Source organism: Annulohypoxylon maeteangense (genome assembly GCF_022496945.1).
Source record: "Annulohypoxylon maeteangense strain CBS 123835 unplaced genomic scaffold GGS22scaffold_21, whole genome shotgun sequence".
Classification (NCBI taxonomy): domain Eukaryota; kingdom Fungi; phylum Ascomycota; class Sordariomycetes; order Xylariales; family Hypoxylaceae; genus Annulohypoxylon; species Annulohypoxylon maeteangense.
Window position 1 is genome coordinate 590,567 of NW_025953268.1, and position 18,376 is coordinate 608,942.

The 18,376-nt window shown below is 47.5% G+C and overlaps 8 protein-coding genes across 8 annotated transcripts; 6 read left to right on the forward strand and 2 right to left on the reverse strand.

Moving 5' to 3' along the window:
* Positions 1 to 146: 146 nt before the first annotated feature.
* GGS22DRAFT_76697 (acyl-CoA N-acyltransferase) lies at positions 147 to 1,020 on the forward strand. Its single transcript, XM_047968052.1, has 3 exons — positions 147 to 171; positions 283 to 529; positions 606 to 1,020. The coding sequence occupies exons 2-3, from the start codon at positions 361 to 363 to the stop codon at positions 1,007 to 1,009; spliced, it is 573 nt and encodes a 190-aa protein (XP_047815003.1). The 5' UTR covers positions 147 to 171; positions 283 to 360; the 3' UTR covers positions 1,010 to 1,020.
* GGS22DRAFT_76688 (NAD(P)-binding protein) lies at positions 1,020 to 1,959 on the reverse strand. Its single transcript, XM_047968051.1, has 2 exons — positions 1,402 to 1,959; positions 1,020 to 1,338 (listed from the first exon to the last, which is right to left on the reverse strand). The coding sequence occupies exons 1-2, from the start codon at positions 1,847 to 1,849 to the stop codon at positions 1,031 to 1,033; spliced, it is 756 nt and encodes a 251-aa protein (XP_047815004.1). The 5' UTR covers positions 1,850 to 1,959; the 3' UTR covers positions 1,020 to 1,030.
* Positions 1,960 to 2,764: 805 nt separating this feature from the next.
* On the forward strand, positions 2,765 to 5,873 carry GGS22DRAFT_76714 (DUF1793-domain-containing protein). The gene is made up of 3 exons (XM_047968053.1): positions 2,765 to 3,345; positions 3,401 to 5,355; positions 5,420 to 5,873. Exons 1-3 carry the CDS (start codon positions 3,077 to 3,079, stop codon positions 5,656 to 5,658), a joined length of 2,463 nt encoding a protein of 820 aa, XP_047815005.1. The 5' UTR covers positions 2,765 to 3,076; the 3' UTR covers positions 5,659 to 5,873.
* Positions 5,874 to 6,769: 896 nt separating this feature from the next.
* GGS22DRAFT_192659 (RNA-binding domain-containing protein) lies at positions 6,770 to 8,072 on the forward strand (the record flags this gene model as incomplete). The annotated part of the gene is made up of 5 exons (XM_047965294.1): positions 6,770 to 6,821; positions 6,895 to 7,006; positions 7,098 to 7,441; positions 7,493 to 7,981; positions 8,050 to 8,072. The coding sequence occupies 5 exons, from the start codon at positions 6,770 to 6,772 to the stop codon at positions 8,070 to 8,072; spliced, it is 1,020 nt and encodes a 339-aa protein (XP_047815006.1).
* Positions 8,073 to 9,740: 1,668 nt separating this feature from the next.
* Positions 9,741 to 11,556, forward strand: GGS22DRAFT_192660 (uncharacterized protein; the record flags this gene model as incomplete). Its single annotated transcript, XM_047965295.1, has 2 exons — positions 9,741 to 9,885; positions 9,953 to 11,556. 2 exons carry the CDS (start codon positions 9,741 to 9,743, stop codon positions 11,554 to 11,556), a joined length of 1,749 nt encoding a protein of 582 aa, XP_047815007.1.
* A 112-nt stretch (positions 11,557 to 11,668) lies between these two features.
* On the reverse strand, positions 11,669 to 14,753 carry GGS22DRAFT_173541 (secretory pathway Sec39). Its single transcript, XM_047962936.1, has 3 exons — positions 13,133 to 14,753; positions 12,924 to 13,080; positions 11,669 to 12,875 (listed from the first exon to the last, which is right to left on the reverse strand). Exons 1-3 carry the CDS (start codon positions 14,643 to 14,645, stop codon positions 11,783 to 11,785), a joined length of 2,763 nt encoding a protein of 920 aa, XP_047815008.1. The 5' UTR covers positions 14,646 to 14,753; the 3' UTR covers positions 11,669 to 11,782.
* Positions 14,754 to 14,972: 219 nt separating this feature from the next.
* Positions 14,973 to 15,894, forward strand: GGS22DRAFT_173543 (uncharacterized protein). The gene is made up of 3 exons (XM_047962937.1): positions 14,973 to 15,092; positions 15,191 to 15,330; positions 15,406 to 15,894. Exons 1-3 carry the CDS (start codon positions 15,065 to 15,067, stop codon positions 15,547 to 15,549), a joined length of 312 nt encoding a protein of 103 aa, XP_047815009.1. The 5' UTR covers positions 14,973 to 15,064; the 3' UTR covers positions 15,550 to 15,894.
* A 434-nt stretch (positions 15,895 to 16,328) lies between these two features.
* Positions 16,329 to 18,337, forward strand: GGS22DRAFT_173545 (uncharacterized protein). The gene is made up of 3 exons (XM_047962938.1): positions 16,329 to 16,586; positions 16,644 to 17,007; positions 17,069 to 18,337. Exons 1-3 carry the CDS (start codon positions 16,340 to 16,342, stop codon positions 18,195 to 18,197), a joined length of 1,740 nt encoding a protein of 579 aa, XP_047815010.1. The 5' UTR covers positions 16,329 to 16,339; the 3' UTR covers positions 18,198 to 18,337.
* The last annotated feature ends 39 nt before the right edge of the window (positions 18,338 to 18,376 follow it).

Below are 18,376 nucleotides of genomic sequence, written 5' to 3' on the forward strand. Positions count from 1 at the left end.
GATTAGCCCTCTGTCTTAGTTATGTAATTTGGTGATGAGGTACCCAGTACCTACATGGGTACTCATATTTAAATTGGTATTGCAATTTTGGAGGGGTAGAAAAATGTTAGAATGGTTTTTTTTAAATTCTTTTATTTATTGCAAATAAAGCATAAACCCTTCATTATTTCTGTAAGTATACCACTTTACTAGACATCTCATAAACCCAACGATCAAATAGTTTATTGTTCATCAGCAGTGCCATTTTCTCTCTATCTCATACAAGATAACTTGAATCAAAAGATCAAGTACAGATAATAGATTGCTATTACGGGAATAGATACAATCGTCACCTAGAGGGGGGATGATCATCGACTTAAAATGGCATCATTTCGACGTTTCCGTCCAAACGACTTAGACAAGTTCTCTAAGTGCAACCTCGACCCTTTGACTGAGACTTACGACCTGAGTTTTTATCTTCAATATTTTGCCAAATGGCCTTCCCTATTCCAGGTTGCTGAAGATCCCAAGGGAAATATCATTGGTTACAGTAGGTTAAACATTGCTTGGTTAATGTAGAGGACTTCAGAACTGTCGCGTCTAACGTGGTTATGCTTTGCGTATAGTCATGGGTAAACTCGAAAGCTCTCCAGATTATTTTCAATACTCAGAACATTACCTGCCATGGCATGCGCATATAACTGCTCTCACGGTGGCTCCCGAGGCGCGTCGTCTTGGAATCGGAAAGATCCTTACCGAAAACCTCCAAGTTGCAGCTGAGGCAGGTGATGCTTGGTTTGTTGACCTTTTCGTAAGGAAAAGCAACACGAAAGCCATCACCTTCTACGAAGGAATGGGATATAGTGTTTATCGTGTAGTAAAGGACTACTACGGCGATAATGTCAGCGATCCTACCGCTCATGGCGAAGATGCCTATGACATGCGGAAGCCTATGTCACGAGATAAAACGTTGAAACACATTCGGGGAGATGGAAGAAACCATGAGGTTCAGCCTGAAGATGTCTTTTGACGGGGAGTTTGTGCTTGCACGCTACATTGCGCCATCGACGGAATACACACTCCCGCTTACATACTTGCTCTCGGGGCTCAGTAAGAAGGCGATGACGTTACCGCACTCTTCCGCCGTCCCTAGTCTCCCAAATGCCGCCGTATCGTCGAACGGTGCATCGGGCGACCGGTTATGGATTTCCCAGTCCTTTTCCATTAAAGGGGTATATATTGCGCCGGGGGCTACCGCGTTAACACGAACTTCGCGCTGCCCGTTTTCCTTTGCCGCGGCTCTCGTCAGGCCAATTACTCCGTGCTTACTCGCATCATATGCCCCATGCTTAGCGAACCCTAGATTAGAGATCAGTGTTGAGATTCGTTAGATGAGGAAACCTGGGGCCACTGGTTAGGTACCTTGAAGCCCGTGGATAGAGGCAACATTCACAATAGAACCACCATCGGCGATCTTTCTCAGCTCGGCTCTCAGACAGTACATCGTTCCAGTTAGGTTGACCGCGATTATCTTATGCCATTCATCGTCGTCAAGGTCTGCTACCTCTCGTACCCCGTGGTGTTTGCCGATGATACCAGCGACATTAGCAGCGCCATCGAGCCTACCGTACTTCTGAACGATGCTGTTGACCCAAGAATCTACCTCATCTCGTATAGAAATGTCGACCTTGGTGACTGTGAAAGATGCGTTCTGATTGGTGAAGTATTCCTCTGCTTTGCCCATAGCAATTGGATCTACATCAGCTACGCAGACAATTCCGCCACGCTTAGACAGTATCTGTGCAGTTGCAAGGCCAATTCCACTAGCACCTCCAGTAATTGCGAATACTTTGCCTTCGAGGGTTGCCATGACCACTTTCGGATACGATGAAGCAAATATTAAAGAGCAGTTGCGTATGGTCAGCGGGGTACCGTTACCGGACACGGTGGCTTCGGCTACAAGAGAATTTGGTATGAATTACTATAATTGGTGAATCGCGAAAGTTGATGTTGGTGAAGACGAGTTGTATTAGTCAATCTGCCTATCGGCCTAAGGACAATGGACTTGGGAGAGAAGCTTTTGTATATTGCTTAGGTCGACATACCGGGGGGGAATATATACGGCACATAGCTCTCGGAGCTAATACCAACCGGTTCTTCCTCTATAAAGGCTCGGTCAAGCAAAACCCCGTAGGCAGTGGGTGTCAGTTTTCCACTACTACCTACTAATAGGTACCTACCAAGTGTAGCTAGTCTGGGTAGCCAACGCATTAGATATTGTAGAGGAACGAAAGCGGACAGGTCACACGATTCTGAATGGCCTCACTCTGAGTATTGAGGTGGGCTCGCGTATAGCTGACTAAACCCGAGCTATTCTTTTCTTTCTGGTATTATTTTATTCTGCATGCCTTCCAAGTTGCCTTAGGTTTTCCATACACTTCCATTTTAGTACGGTTGTTTCGAAACTGTGGGGGTAATATTTATAAAAGGAGGGGTTTAGTTGAGCGTACCTATTGTTTCTGTGTCTACTTATGTGTAGTGGCCAATTATGTACTTATGTGATTGATACTAGGTATTAAGTGTACCTTTTGCATAGGTATCTTATGAAAACATTTTGGCTTTCCTCTACCTCCCTAGGTACACATTGTAGTTCCCCCCACACCGGAGCTCTTTCCGATTGGAGAAAGTATCGTCACTTCTGTTACATAATTGATGGCTGGTAGAGGTTCCAGGCGTCATCCCTCGAAACCTGGGGGAATGTGGGTCCCTATTACATACTTCCAAGATTGTACTTCATACGTCCTATCTAGCTCTTCTTCCTCTCTATTATCTTCACGCTCCTCATGTGAGCTAGTATTTAAACATTTAGTTATTCACACACATCACCTCTGCGCGCGGCCATCACATGGTTAAGATACCAATTATTTTCAGTTTCCAAATCCTTTGGATAGCATTATTTCCATCCCCGAGGAATTCGAATAAGATTATACATTAGCTTCATGTTTTATTAACCGCAGTGTTGTGCTTCCTCGCCCGTTTACCCTGCCTTGCCGCCAATTAGCTTAGAAATAAACGAATACCCTCTTGATCCATCGCTATGAGGTTGTATCTCTGGCCGGCCCTCGTGGCCTTAATTCTGACCATCGTCGATGCTTCAACGTTGACACCTCCTGTGTTGCCATTGATAGTACGGAATCCATATTTGAGCTTCTGGTTTGCGCATTCCCGAGATGCTCCGTGGGAGAATTGGCCGATGTTTTGGACTGGTAGCACTGTTGGTTTTGCCATAATGGCCGCTGTGCCTGACAACAAGACTGTTTACCCCCTGTTAGGCCGCTCCCAAGACTTTTTAAGGCAGTCTTCTAGGTTAGCAGGTAGTCTCTAATACTCTAGGCTTATTTTTGGGCTAATGTTGCATTAGTTACACAGTCTCTTTCCCTCAATATGACGGTGCTACCTTTGACGCCTCTACTACAAATCTCACATATACTCTCCCAGGCTCCGACGTGAGACTCATCCTCTCGTTCTTATCTCCTATTACACCCACCTCGACACTCAGACAGTCCCTGCCGGCGGGGTATTTAACATGTATCGTCGAAGGATCGTCGGATGTCAGTCTCTACGTTGATATAAATGGTGAATGGGCTAGCGGTAACCGTGACAATAAGATTGAGTGGACTCTTGCTAGAACCGAAAAGAGTAATGCGGCGAGGACACCTATTAAGACGTGGAGCATTACGCGACGGCACGAACAGCATTTAACCGAATTCTTTGATCATGCTGAATGGGGGACTGTCCATATCTCTGCCCCAGCCGACGTTGAGCATCAATCGGGCGAATCGAATTATATAAGGCGCCAGTTTGCAGAGCACGGATCTTTAAGGAATAAGGTCGATGATTCTTATCGTGGAATTTTCGAAGATGAACCTATCTTCGCCTTTTCTAAAACTTTCAAGCTTAGCAAGAAGTCGAAAAGTTCGGCTGGGATTACTAAGGACAGTGTCATCTTTACCTTTGCCTTGACTCAAGACCCAGTTGTTCAATTCGCCTCAGCCAGAGGCTTGACTTGGATGAGACCCTTGTGGGCTTCCTATTTCGCTACCGCGCAAGAAATGCTACAGTACCACTACGATGATTATGACACGGCTGTATACCTTGCTACTGATTACTCCGAACAGCTTGCTAAGGATGCATATGCTTCAGGCTCTCAGGATTATCAAGACATCGCGGCGTTATCAGCTCGTCAAGTATTAGGAGCAACGCAGTTTTCTGGAACCCCAGATAGCCCCATCATTTTTCTCAAGGAAATCTCATCGAACGGGAATTTCCAAACTGTTGATGTCATTTTCCCAGCATTCCCGTTTTTCTTATATACAAATCCGCAATGGTTAGCGTATTTACTAGAGCCCCTTCTGGAGCATCAACTTAGCGGCCAATATCCCAACGATTACAGCATGCACGATCTTGGAACCCATTTCCCAAATGCGACCGGACATGGGGATGGTCTTGATGAGTATATGCCCGTCGAGGAGTGCGGTGATATGTTAATTATGGGTCTTGCGCTTGTCAATGCCTTAAGGGATAATACGCAACCTGCGTTCGCCCGAACCACGCATCGAGAGGCTTTGCCGCTAAGCTTAGAGTCCGAAAAGCGTTCTGTTCTAGTCGACCCCTACGGAATGGATCGTACCTGGGAAGATATGGGCACAACTGGTGAACATGCTGCAGCTAAATGGGTAAACCGCTCGTATAAACTGTGGAAGCAGTGGACGGGCTACCTCATTCGAGAGTCGCTGATCCCCGCCAATCAACTATGCACCGATGATTTTGCTGGTTGGTTGGCTAATCAAACGAATTTAGCTCTTAAAGGTATCATTGGTATCAAGGCCATGAGTGAGATTGCCAACGTCGCCGGCAAAGAAACGGAATCCAAGTGGTATAGTGACATAGCCGGCGAGTACATCGATAAGTGGCAAGACTTTGGATTGTCTAGAGATAAAACGCATGCGAAGCTAGCATACACTTGGTATGGATCATGGACAACCCTCTACAATATTTTCGCCGATGCATTGCTTTGCTTCCACTTGCCCACAGATACGTCATCTCTAGGGTCGAGCAGGTTGCAGAGTTCAGAGCAACAACCCATAACCAACGGAGTTAGGACGGCTGCAAAATCGGCATTCATTCCAGACAAAATTTACCAGATGCAGAGTGACTGGTACCATGCGGTTCTCCAGAGATATGGCTTGCCACTGGATAGTCGCCACTTGTACACGAAGAGCGACTGGGAATTCTTCGCGGCTGCTGTGACGAGCAAGAAAGTGCGAACCGAAATCCTACAGAACGTTGCGGCATGGGTCAACGAGACAGTGACTGGTACGTATAGATCCTTACACATGCGACATAATACTGTCATGTTTAACTAAACTACATACGTTAGATCGGCCACTGACGGATCTTTACGAAACGGAGGGCGATGGAGGGTTTCCTGGACCTAACTTCATGGCTCGTCCGGTAGTAGGAGGTCATTTTGCATTTCTCGCATTGGAGAGAGCTTGTGGTGGAAGAGCAATGGAGGGTTTGAAATTTTTAGATGAAACGGACCCTGTGAGCATCAATGTCGAGCAAGCACTGAATGCCGATATGATAGAGAACGAAACAGAGATAGGCGAGTTGTAATGGCTCCCTAGGTAGGTACCTACATATAGATATGTAGGTGGTCATACTAGTAAAACTGCCTGCTCACTGCTAGTTTCATTCGATCGTCAAATGCGGACGTACTTGGGTACATAAGGTACTATAAAATATAAAAGGAAATAAAGACGCACCTACCATGTGTTATACGTGTAATTATAGAAACCTTGGAGGATTTCAAGATAAATGATGTAGATGGTACATAGTAACCAGTGCTCTCATAACAATTAATAATATGTATTAATACATATCCGGTATGTAATAGGCAGATACATATGTAGGTAGGTATCTTCCTAAACGTTTATATCGCTGTACGGAGTTCTTATTATACCTTCTAGCAGCACTGAGCCTAGGTAGATACCTAGGTACCTACCTAGTTGCCTAGGCAGGTACGAAGCAGCATGTACCCACTGTACCTACCGTACGGTAACCATCCGCAGCTGAACAATTTTGCATCCCCACTTTTCGTCCACCCTTTGATGCTTTCCCATTCACCTTTCACTCATTCTGTCTTTTTTTCTTTCCCTCCTTTCCCTACCTCACAACACGACAAACACTTGTTCCCCTTCTTTCTGTCCTATCTAATAATCACAGCCGCACTATTATAAGAGAGTGCTCACATTTGGGAGAGAAACTTACCACCATTCTAACATAACATTGGGTACGTAACTTCTTATTTGCGCGTGTGCTACGCCAGAGCCTGCATCAATCCAGGCTACAATTGCCATTCTGGTTACGATTGGCGTGTTTAGGTGCATTGAAGTAGCAGGTGAGCGGGAATCATGGCGCCTCTTCCCTTTTTTTTTTTTCTTTTTCTACCTATCCATTATCCGATGCTACTATAAAAGCCTCTCACTACACTAACATCCACGTATTTACCATCATCCATCTCCCATTTTCCTACTCACATTTCCCATTCCTTCCATCTATCGTTTTAAGACCTCAGGGTTGTTCTATTGCTTGGCGCGACAATTTCCTTCGTACAATCCTTCGTCTCCCTGCAAGGCACGCGTCTTTACCTTCCTTACTCTCTAGGTCTATTACCGCGTCGCGAGTCCCTACTTACCATACTTGCAGCATTCAAGCCTTGTTAGCCATGGCCACCACTGCAATGGATTACGAGACTGCCAACGGAGATCGTTTTGATGGTAAGCCCTATGTTGCCTTTTTTTGTGCCAGGTTGAAGAATAAATGTGGTACTAATTGATATATGCATTTCAGACGACGGACCCCGTTACGAGCGCGATCAACGAAGTGCTTCTCCCCGTGCTTCTCGCGATGACGGTATTGACACTCGCCGCCGCTCTGCTTCTCCGGCTGGCAACCAGGATCGGTAAGTCCTAGCGATACTTGATTCTCGACTTGGTATCCATGTCCATTCATTGGTCACACATAGGAAGATGCCGCTGACTTTTAATCCATAGTGCTCCCAAAGAGGAGAATGGCAGCAGGGACGAAGACGGTTCCGTTAACCCTGGATCTAACCTTTTTGTGACCGGAATCCATCCTAGGTTGACCGAGTCTGAGGTTACCCGTCTTTTCGAGAAGTACGGCGAGGTTGAGAAGTGCCAAATCATGAAAGACCCGCACACTAAAGAGTCTCGTGGTTTTGGTTTTGTTAAGATGGTCACATCTGAGCAAGCCGACGCGGCCAAGGATGGGCTCCAGGGAGAGGAGATTGAGGGCCGAACTCTGAGCATCGAGAAAGCTCGCCGAGCTCGTCCTCGAACTCCCACCCCTGGCAAGTACTTCGGCCCGCCGAAGAGAGGTTAGTGCGTATCAATTATAGTTGTCTTCTGTGTCTGACATGATGATTTAGAGGGCCGCCCTCGTTATGATGACCGACGCCGTGGTGGTGGTTATGGTGGCTACAGCGGTCGTGATGACCCGTACCGTTACCGAAACCACGACCGTCCTCGCTATGAGGACCGCGGTGAGCGTGGCTACCGCGAAGACCGCGGATATGATCGCAATTACCGTGATGGTCGAGGTGGTGGTTACAATGGCCGTGAGGAGCGAGGTTATGACCGCAACTACGATCGTAGTTACAGCGGACGAGAAGATCGACGTGAGCGTGACGAAGGATATGGACGAATCGATCGATATGCTGGTGGTCGTGAAGAGCGAGATCGCTATGGACCTCGAGGGGGAGGTAGCGGTGGCGGTGGAGGAGAAGACCGACGTGCTGCAGGTTACGAGCGTGACCGTTATGATCGTCCTGACAGAGACGCTGCTCGAGCTCGCGACCCGGCTCCGTCTGGTTACGGCGAAACTGCTGCTCGACCCGACGCCCGCGAGACATACGGAGGTGCGCCTTGATTGCCGATCAACAACATCTCGACACATCCAGCCTGCCGCTGCTAATGCGTCATCCAGGAAACGATCGTTACACGCGCTGAGGGCCATCGACTCTCAACATTTTAGTCTCTCCACATAGGTTGGATCTTCGACGACAGTATTGGGCTCTCTTTCGTCTTCAGTCATTTCTCTTCGGGCATGCGAGTTCGGCGGATACCATAAAAGATGTGACACATGGAGTTTAATACGGCAGGTAAAAGGGAAGGAAAAGGCATTCTAACACCATATTTTCCTCTTTTTCTTTGCTCTTTTTCATTTTGTTTTTTCCCCTTGTATCTGATCCTTAAAAAACAGGGTTCGACAGATTCAGGCAGAAGGATGCTATCGTTATGATTTCGCCTGTTAGTGGGAGAATTTCCTCGGCAAGAGATTTCTTTTCATTTTGCAGACAGCCTTGCGACGACGTTTGAGGATGATGGCATGGACACAACTCCCTCCCCTTTCACCTAGTCAACCTTACCCGTTTGGATCAGCAAAGACGTCTACGACGTGGACAACAACACCATCCTTTCCCCTTTCAACATGATGCTTGTACTATTATTTTTCACTTCCGAGGTTTCTCTTCGCGCTTGACGAGCTTGACGACTGTGCAACATCTTTCAGCATTTGCCGGGCGGATATTCGAGACAGCTCTGCAATGGTGGTCCCGCAGAATGCAACAAATAATTGATCGCAAATTCCCTAAAAGGTGCAACCTTGAGTCGAATCGACTAATGTTCCGTAAATCCCATGAATTTGGCCTCTTATTCTTAAGTCGCTGCACCCAACAATATTTATCTAACGCCGCGCGACTCGATTTTAATGTACCTAATAGGCTCCCGACGGATGTAAATGGGAGCATCTTTTTTTTTCTCGCCTCGACACTCTTGCTTCAGTCAACTTTTGATCTATGAGCGCCTCCTATCGCGGCAATTTATCCTGTCCTACCCGCTTTTGACTATCGGCCTATGTCGTTAATATTTTGCGCCACCAAGCAGAATCAAGGTAACCCCTCCCCGTTTCGATATTATCTACTGACCATTGTTCTATTTTACAGAGCCTACTCGTATACTCGTAGTGTGTATCCGCTGGAATGCGCCACACGCCTAGCAATAAATTGAACCCGCCCCAGCCAACCCGATTTCAATTTTGATTGTCACTCAAGGATAAGTAATGGCTTTGTTCATCGCTCTCGTGATGCTGATATTAATAGTAACTAGACTATATAGCATTAATTTTAATGAGAGCAATATATATATATATAATGAACCAGTGTTTATCATGTTATCTCAAGTCGATATTGATTTGTGTGATACGGACCTTAAAACACGGATTTCACTGAAACCAGCAGCGAGCGCGTTTTACATTCCCAGCCCTGCTTTGTTCAAAGATATAGGTAAAGCCAGGGGATCGACGACATATTTCCAAGGCCAGTCTTTGTCATGAATCTGAGAAGCTGAGAAGGAAAAGATATCAGTATTGACGGAAACGTCTATGTTCGAATATCATGGTAACCTGCCGAAAGAGGAAATTCGATGCATGCGCACAAAGATATGTACCAACTAAATTTGATAATAGAGACCTCTCCTCATACTATCCACGGATCTCTTCAGGGCCGAATATTGGCTGTCTTGCGCCTTGTCCCATTAAATATTCATTCTTCTATCCTGCGCAAAGTAATTCGATCACTCGATCTCGCGAGTTATTTTCACTCCGAGCATAACGTAGACATGTCGGCGGACAAGAAGAACCAAGGCCTCTCCGAGAAGAGGGGTGTGCTACAGAGACTACAGGAAAATTATAGCCGCCTCAGGGCTTACCTAGCTCTGGCTACGCAAAACATCGAGGAGCCAGATAAAGATCGGGACCGGGATTGTATGTATTTCAATGTCTTGCATGGTTGTTATGAGTTATTATCTTACTAACGCTATTAACTACCTAGCTTGGGCTCGGAGAGGGCGGGTGTCTAAACAGACACGAACGGGGGGATGGCGGAAACAGGATGCGAAAAAGCGAAGCCGCGAAGGTATCGAACCACAGTCTGAGAGGGAGGTCGGGAAAACCGCAGTCGATCTACTTGATCGGAAAATAGCATCCTATCGGAGTCGCATTAGGCGAACCTCAGTTCAGCTACTCGTCGCCGCTGCTGCTGGCCATCAACACCGCGAAACAAACCTAGCAACTAAGCAAGGTGGGCTCATCAAGGGTATCAATCCCGGGATTCTACGCAAGCATCGCGCTTTTGACGTGCGACCCACGCCTAGTCTGACCTCTGATGAGGCGGCTGCTAGAGCCGTCAAGAACTGGATGAATCGACGTAAGGCTGGACTAGATTCCGATACCGATTCCGACGGTGACGATGACGGTGACGACGGTAGTGCGATGGTCAAAATGGTTATGGCCATGATGGCTCAACCTATAGAAGAGGGGTCATCCTTAGTAGGAGAAAAGTCGGCAACTTCATCACAGACCTCAAATGGCGCATATCATCCAGCTGCTGAGGATCCGAACGTCTACGATCCTATATTGTGGAAACCCTTTTTGAATACTGACATTGATTGGCTCAAGGATGATATAGCCATGGCACAATTCAAAAACCTACCAGACCATACGCCGATAGGGCCAAGGACCTGGAGGGAACAGGAGAAGGCATTCCCAGTTCTAGATTCGGTTTTCGAAATGCGGAGAAAGGACAAGTCTGAATTATGGGATCCAGACACTAGGATCCAAGAAGAGGCCAATTTGTCTGAGCGTCCTCCGCTAGAGGCCGACATAAACACATTGTTGTCGCTCGAGAGGCAAGAGAACCTTAGACGGCGAGAAAAGGGAGCTATATATTACGAATATTCGCGAGTTCCGCTTAAAATACCCGATAGATTGAGTGAGGAAGAAATAAGACGCGGGCCTCTCCCAACACTACCGCGTCTACCATTAAAGGCAACCTCCGGAAGAGAGGTGAAGCTTGGTAGGACGCCTACACCTCCATTTGTGTCCGACCTCGCGGAACGGAAGCGCAAGTTCCTGAACATGACCCATGGGAACCCGACTCCAGTCGCTAAATTCCACTACCCCGTTGACTCGCCCACCGTCTCAGCCTTCAAGCTCGATGATGGTAGGCAAGTCTCCGACATTCTCAAACCAGGACCACTAGACGAACCCCACCAGGTCCGCGGTAGCCAGGCGATTGTGGACTATGGAAAGGAGGTGGAGAATCGAATAGCCGGCTTGAAGGAAGCCTATCATCCGGAAGACCTGCCGCCGCCCCCCCATCCAGACTTCAGGCCGGACGGTTATGGCACCAATATGACCGATGATAGGAAACAAGAATTCGTACGCAGGAGGAGGGAGTCCTTGAAGAAAGCGCACGAGGCCCACCCACAGGCGATTAGAAGAGAACGGGCTGCCAGACGAGCGGCAACGTCCAAGCAAAAGGAGACTATGAATAGACCTCGAGAGGTACACCCTAAAAACCCATTTTGGCATTTCGAAGATGTGAATGACTCGGAGTCGCGCCTACACAATGATGGGAAGACGGGCAACGAATGAGAAGAGGTTCCGCTCACACCGGTCGATTTACGGTTGCTGTAGAGATTATAGCTTAGCTTGCTTAATTCTATCATTTTCTCGTGCAAGGGCATTCAAGGGCTCTCGTAACAAGTGTAGTGACACATGCACCTTCAAGAACTGAACATTGTGGAACATTTTGACCTAGTAAGTACCACCTTGACTACTACTAGGTACCTAGTAGACAGGCAGATATGTATAAATGGCTTTAACCTCGATCACCACCCCTGTCGATGGGCTGGGCTCCTATTAGCCACCCAACACCGGATGCCAAAGTCCCAACTGCAGCCTCCCTTAGTTGATCTCTTTTCCGGACTTTTTGCTGACCGGGCCCGTCTCCCGTCTCACCATCGGTCTCGTCTGATCTGGTATTTTCACTGCGTTGCAGACTCGACAAGGCTGTCAAATTGCGCTGAGCTCTAGCCATACTAGCTCGGGATAAGTCGAAGAGCGACATGGGCGCTTCTTCAACTTGGCGTGAGGATGTTGCCTTCGCACTTCTCACGACGCCGGCTGGCACGGTGCTGCTAAAAGCGCCCGGCATAGCCTGCAAGTCACCCTGGTCATCCCACGCGGATTCCTGCTCTTCCTCTGCCTTCACAGCCGCGTTTAGCTCCTCTTCACATTTTCGAAAGACGTTTAAAATCTCCTGAAGAGCGGCGGCGGGGGCAACGCGAAGCGCTGTCGCCAGGCATTCCATTCGTTGTCCCAGGTGTCGGATGTCGAGGTTGCCGCTAGCAGTTCCGATATGCGTAGGCTTAATAGTTCGTGCTGTGCGGCGGTATTTACCAGCCTGCAGTGCTGCTTTCCACGAATAATCATCCGTCGTTAGAGCATCTTTCACCACAAGCTCGCGTCCTAGTTTCGCAGGGACGGCTCTGCTATCCGCAGCCAGGCGGTTGACAACGTAAGAATATGCCGTTTCAAAATCATCCTCCGTTAAGGCAGCGTCTACGCACATAGCTGTGATCCGTTTTTCAGTGATCGACCGCCGCCACACTTGCTCTGCCATGGATTGCGACTTGTCGGGTTTGGTATGGGCTCCCAGGCCGGCCTCAGTCATATTGGAACCGATTTCGAGGAAATCCTGTATTCGGGTGTAACTTTTGGGATTCTGCTCTAATACCTTCCCAATTATCGAGACAGGATCTGGGTGGACTCTTAAGATCACTGGCGTGAATGGCTCCCCCTTCTTCAGCATGAGACGGTATTCGCTTAGTGCATGAGTCGCTTTCAAAAGAGCCTCGATTCTTTTCGACGCAGGGTGAGCCTCCCCTAAAGCTCGGGGGAATGAATGAATTCTAGCGTTGTTTAGAAGAGCTTTCCACGCCTAGGTTAACGAGACCTACATGTCGTCACATTTTAAAAGACCGCCGCGGCCGCGGTGTGGATTAGAGGCATTGTCATAGGCATTCATCGCAGAAGAAACGACAGTTTCCCGTAAAGTGTCGTCGTTGAGAGGCTTTTCGGGGACATCTTCATATATAGACCTTGCCAGGGAATATCCTACTAGCTTCAGCATCACCGGGTTTAGGAGTAATAGAACCAGGGGTCTTACGTGTATTGCCTAAGAATGCCTTGAGACATTCAATCTCGAGGAACTCCCTCTTTAGTTGGCCAAATATGCCTTGGGCTCGAGTGTTAGAAGGAGAGCCTTGTACCTCTTCCGCACCCCAGTCTTGAAGCCATAAAAGTTCATTCCTCGCCCTAACCCAATACTTATCATCGCTTTTAGGCCCATTATTACTTAGCGAATGTATGAAGTTTTCAGCTTCTACCTTCTGCTCCCGTTCGTCTTGCAGAAAAGCTAGTTCCCCCGCTCTTCGAATGGTACAAGGAACCCCGCCCTTTGAAAGAATGAAGGCACTGAGGGTTAAAATGTGTAAGAGCTGCGTAGAAGTCTCAGTCGGTGTAGTAAGCGTATTTGATTCGGCAAGCAAATCATTACGCATATACGTAGCGTTCTGAGCACGGAGAAGCTGTTCTCCGGCTAAGTCAGTAAATGGTGGAAGTAAAGATGAAGAGACCTGTAATGTCGGGCAAGGATCTTGACCTAGCAATGTCATGATCTTCGTGATAATACTGTTGACCCCCTTTAGAGCCTCTACGGAAGCTTCTGGTATTAGATATGCCGAAGCGAGAGCAGCACGGGCGTATCGTTGTTCTAGGTACTCTTGTTCCTCGTCCTCTAGCCACATAGAGGCGTGACCACCCAAATCGACATCTCCTGGCCCATCCCATTGGTCTATAGCTCGTACAGCTACCCTCCACGACTTCGAGGCTTGCATTGTGATCCACTCGAGGACACGTTCCCATCCTGGGCAGGTAATATGAGGTGCGGGTCGGCTGTCTTCCGGAGAGTATCCGTTCCCATCATGGCGCACCCACCTGGCTTCGTTATATAACCATGGGCCTACCAATCCACGTAGGTCTCTCCCCACGTGCGCTAGATCTTCCTGACATGCGCCAGTCTGCGACAGTAACAAGTCTACCGCTGCCCGGTCGCTCATCTGGTCGAAGGCGGACAAGGTCTGGGTAGAGGGATTGTGCGGATAGTATTCATGGTTTCGACGAAGAAGAGGGAGCAAAACCGAGACCATCCAGGTCCGGATACACGGTGCATGATCCAGAAATGGCACTATCAGATCAGGCAACTGGGTGAGTAGACCGGCCTCTTCGTCAACGCGACGTGCACGATGGATTAAGAAGAGAGAGACGGGGTCGGTTGGTTCGTTTATAGTCGCATTTTCTTGTATGAGGGGGAGCAATCGTAGCTTGCGAACTTTCTTTGCAGCTTCATCGTCGGTGATGTCTTGCACCGAAGACCAGTCAACTTCTTGTAGTTCGACTTCTGTTTCTAGGCTCCCAGATTCGATATTTTGAACGAGGGGGGTATATTGGCTAGGTGGCAGTGTCTCAGGCAGACAAGTTAACAATATCCGAAGCAATAAGTCTTGTCGTAGGACCTTGGTATGCTGAGCCGCGAGCGCTGTCAAGCTCTGAACGTCGGATTTGGCGGCGAGATGCGCGGCGAGGAGTACGATGCGCGACGGAGAAGGAAGTGGGATCATTTTCGCAGGACTATAATTCTGGCATTTTTGATGAAATCGAATTATCTATGAGCGTAGAAGAGGCTCTTTTTGTTGGTAGAATTCTTTTTTTGGAGAGGGACAATGAAAGGCTCAATGTATGAATACATACATGTTACCTAAGGTCCATAGAAATAAGGTACGTACCTACATAGTTCTGGCCTTACCTACCGTTGATCATCATAGGTATGACGTACAGGTACGATGTACCAATGCACTGACCACATGATATCCGGAGCTTGGCGATCAATGCCTACTAGGTGTACCTAGTAGCTTACCTAATTCGTTCCGAGACACTGCATCATTCACCTAAACGAATCAATCGCATACCTCTCAATTGTGCTCGCAATCCTATCCTTCAATTACAGAACGACGTCTACGGCTATAAATTACTGGACGTCATGGCATCTGGATATGGACTCCAAGGAGGTTTGTAATTTTCTTCCAAACAACAACGACCCACCCCTCCTCCCTAAAAGTATAGCCCAATGGTTAGGTATATATTACTTACATGATTAACAAAATAGGTCCATCGCGATGTTTCGGATTCTGGCAAGAGCTTCTAGCCTGCTACGTAGTCAACACATCTGCTGAGGATGACTCTGGGAAGAAGAAGTGCGCGCCTGCTTTGGAGGACTATTACGAATGTTTACATCATAAGAAAGAGGTTAGAATCCGAATTAACTCACCCATGGTTATCATCGTCCCGAGTAGATCAACTAACCCGAAGTTTGTTGGATAGGCCATAAGAGTAAAGCAATTACAAGCTGCATACCGAAAAGCAGAAGCAGCCTCGGCACGAGAGAATGCACCGAGCGCCGGACAAATAAGAAATCTGGGCTTATTGGGCAAGGAAGAGGATACTAAACATGTCCTTGGCGGATGATTATAGCATCTATACTCGAAACCCGACGCTACCGTGTATGTATTTAGGCTCTTGACGTATGGACGGTAGGGCCAATTCGTCCTCGAAATATATTCTTATGAGACCGGTCAAAGTTGGCTCTGAGCATCGGTACCGTCGTCTTGCTCTAGGCTCGAGCACCCTTCTTGAAAATGGTCTCGTTTAGGCCTACATTAGGAAGGAAGTCAGTTGCATCAAATGAATATCTTTGTTTTATTCCATTGCGTCGAAGCCAACTTCTAGGTACTTTTGGAACATGAGATGTTAATATAGGGTGACGGTATTTATATATCCCAAGAATATCTATAATAAGTTGGTAGGTTCGTGGCTTCAAGTTCCAAGTTGTTACCGAGTTGACTAGTTACCTAGTACCTATGCATCCATCTGGTGCTTACATACTACATGCTAGGTAGGTGCTAGGTGGGTAGTCATCTACATATCTATCCATGTACCTTCCTATGACTTCAAGGTTGATTCATGGTAGGTAGCACACCGCGTAGATGTATTCGTTTGTTACGCATATGTCTGCATTATCTACGAAGGAAGTCACTACCGATAGCTGTCGTTATGGTCCAGGTACGCTCCTAAATACCTGTATTTGAACTACCTGCGCTACGCAAGTATTTAACCCACTTTCATAATTTATATAGTCAATGTTCTTCTACTCCTTCTTTACTGCTCCTACTTTCTCTCTGACATACCCAATGCCATGATCACTTATTACTGATATACAAACACTAACACACTCTTTGCACGTGCCCATCCAACCACAATGCCATTTTTTCGTGGTATCGAAATATCTATAATCACTAGCTCGGATGTTAGAAAGCTACCTGAGTATCCTCATCCAGATGGATCATCTGTTCGTCTCATGAGAGTTGGCACTGGCCTCAATGACCTTCGAAATGGGGGACGAGCCAGCCCTCACTCTCTCACCGTTTCCAGGTTCTCTGATGCAGATCCGACTCGCCAAAAGAAAGTCAATCCTCGTATATCCGTCTATATTCCTTCAAGTCCTGGTATGTCCATACTTTTACACGCTGTTTTCAAAATTTACTTATTCTAACCGCCAATAGGTGATCAATTTCGGCTTAGATATTTTATCAACCAATCACCGCTTCCCTCTAGGTTCATCTTCTTCAAGATGCTAATAAATGGCCATCATACAGTCTCGTGGGGCATCGACGCCAGCAGCTGTTCTCTTGGGAGCGTGACGAGGAGTCTATACGAACCTGGCGAAAGGTTCAGGGATAAAAACGGCGATCCTGTTGTGGGGATAGAGACGCGGTATCTTCGTTTCGTGGGCCAGCCCGAAAGAAAACCAGGAGATGAAGATGGTGGCCTGATCGAGGTTCAAGTATTTCGCTGCCGGGGAAGGAAGCGCATTGCGGTCGTACTAGATCCTTGCCCGAGTCGTAACCGAGAACGCCGTGGTATCACGTAAGATGCTACAAATTCATGTTTCCCCCGTATCCCAACTCCTTTAGCTAACCGCACTCAGCTTGTCTAGTGGTGGCCTAGTTGACGACCCCCAAGACGCATCTTTCTACGAATACCACCTAGAGGACGCGCGAGATTCACCCTACGCGACCTTCTGTTTCCACTATAGACCCACGAAGTGCCTCGAACAACTTAACATCATTCCCTCGCAGGAGACCAAAAACCGACCAGTGTCCATGAATCAAAATAGCGTATCAGTCCCCAATTACCAGGAAAATATTAGTCGTGTGAATTCGTCTCTAGATGGGAGAGTGCTCGATGATAGTATCGAACCAGTTGGCGTGGCTCTTTCAAGCCCAGACAAAGTAGGAGAATACTCTTCTAAGAGATCTACACAAATTTTACCAATCCCTCTAGCTAGCTTGGCTATTGAAGGTTATGGACAGAGTCGAGAGGAAATCATGGGGAAGATGGGACAGAGACCGCTACCCGAACCCCCTCACATTCTCTCTGGGCAAGTATCGAGGGAGTCGATCAGATCAAGCTGCCCATCATTAACACCATCTCTAAAACAATACGCCGAGAGCGAAGAATTCGAAAAGGAAGAGGTACAATTAAGTATGGCGCAGCCGGTCTTTATACCATCTGGGTCAATGCAAGCATTGGAATTAGGCGACTTGAATATCCACGATCAAGGGGACAACTCTTTCTCAGATTATGCAGTTTCTCCAAGCTCCACAGAAACATCGCATTCACCAAAACTTCCTCCTCCAGAAGGTTACCTTCCAACTACTGGTAGTGTTCTCGAGCGCCAACTTAATCAATTTGATTCGCCTGTTTCTCACTCGCAACCAACGGCCAATATCAGGTGGCCAATTCCTCAACCAGAGGGAGCGGTAGGCTTGGTTGGCGACGTGCACTCCCACGAAGTTAGCACGCTTACGATGACCGAGGCGGAGTGGCTAAGACAGAGTCCCTCGCCCCAGCGACGTAGAGGTAATGCCATAGAACGGTTATGGAGCCCACGTCCTGGGAAACGTTCTGGCCGTTCTTCAATGGTAGAGCTTCCTACCTGTAGATGTGAAGCTACGAATCTCGAACGCCCCGACGACGAGATTGGCGCACGGAGCGCACAAGTTGAAGGCAATGATGACTATACCGATGAAGTTCCTGCAGGAAACTGGATTTAGAACGGCTGTCGTATCGCATGCGTTGACGACAGGATGTCGAGCTATCCTAGCTTTCTAGCTACATTTGTACCTAAGAGACTCTAGTCATTACAATGTAGGTGTCATTGAATCTTGTAGCCTAGTATGATAAGAGAAACAGCTTCTCTGGGAATAATGTATAGCTACCTACGATAACTAGC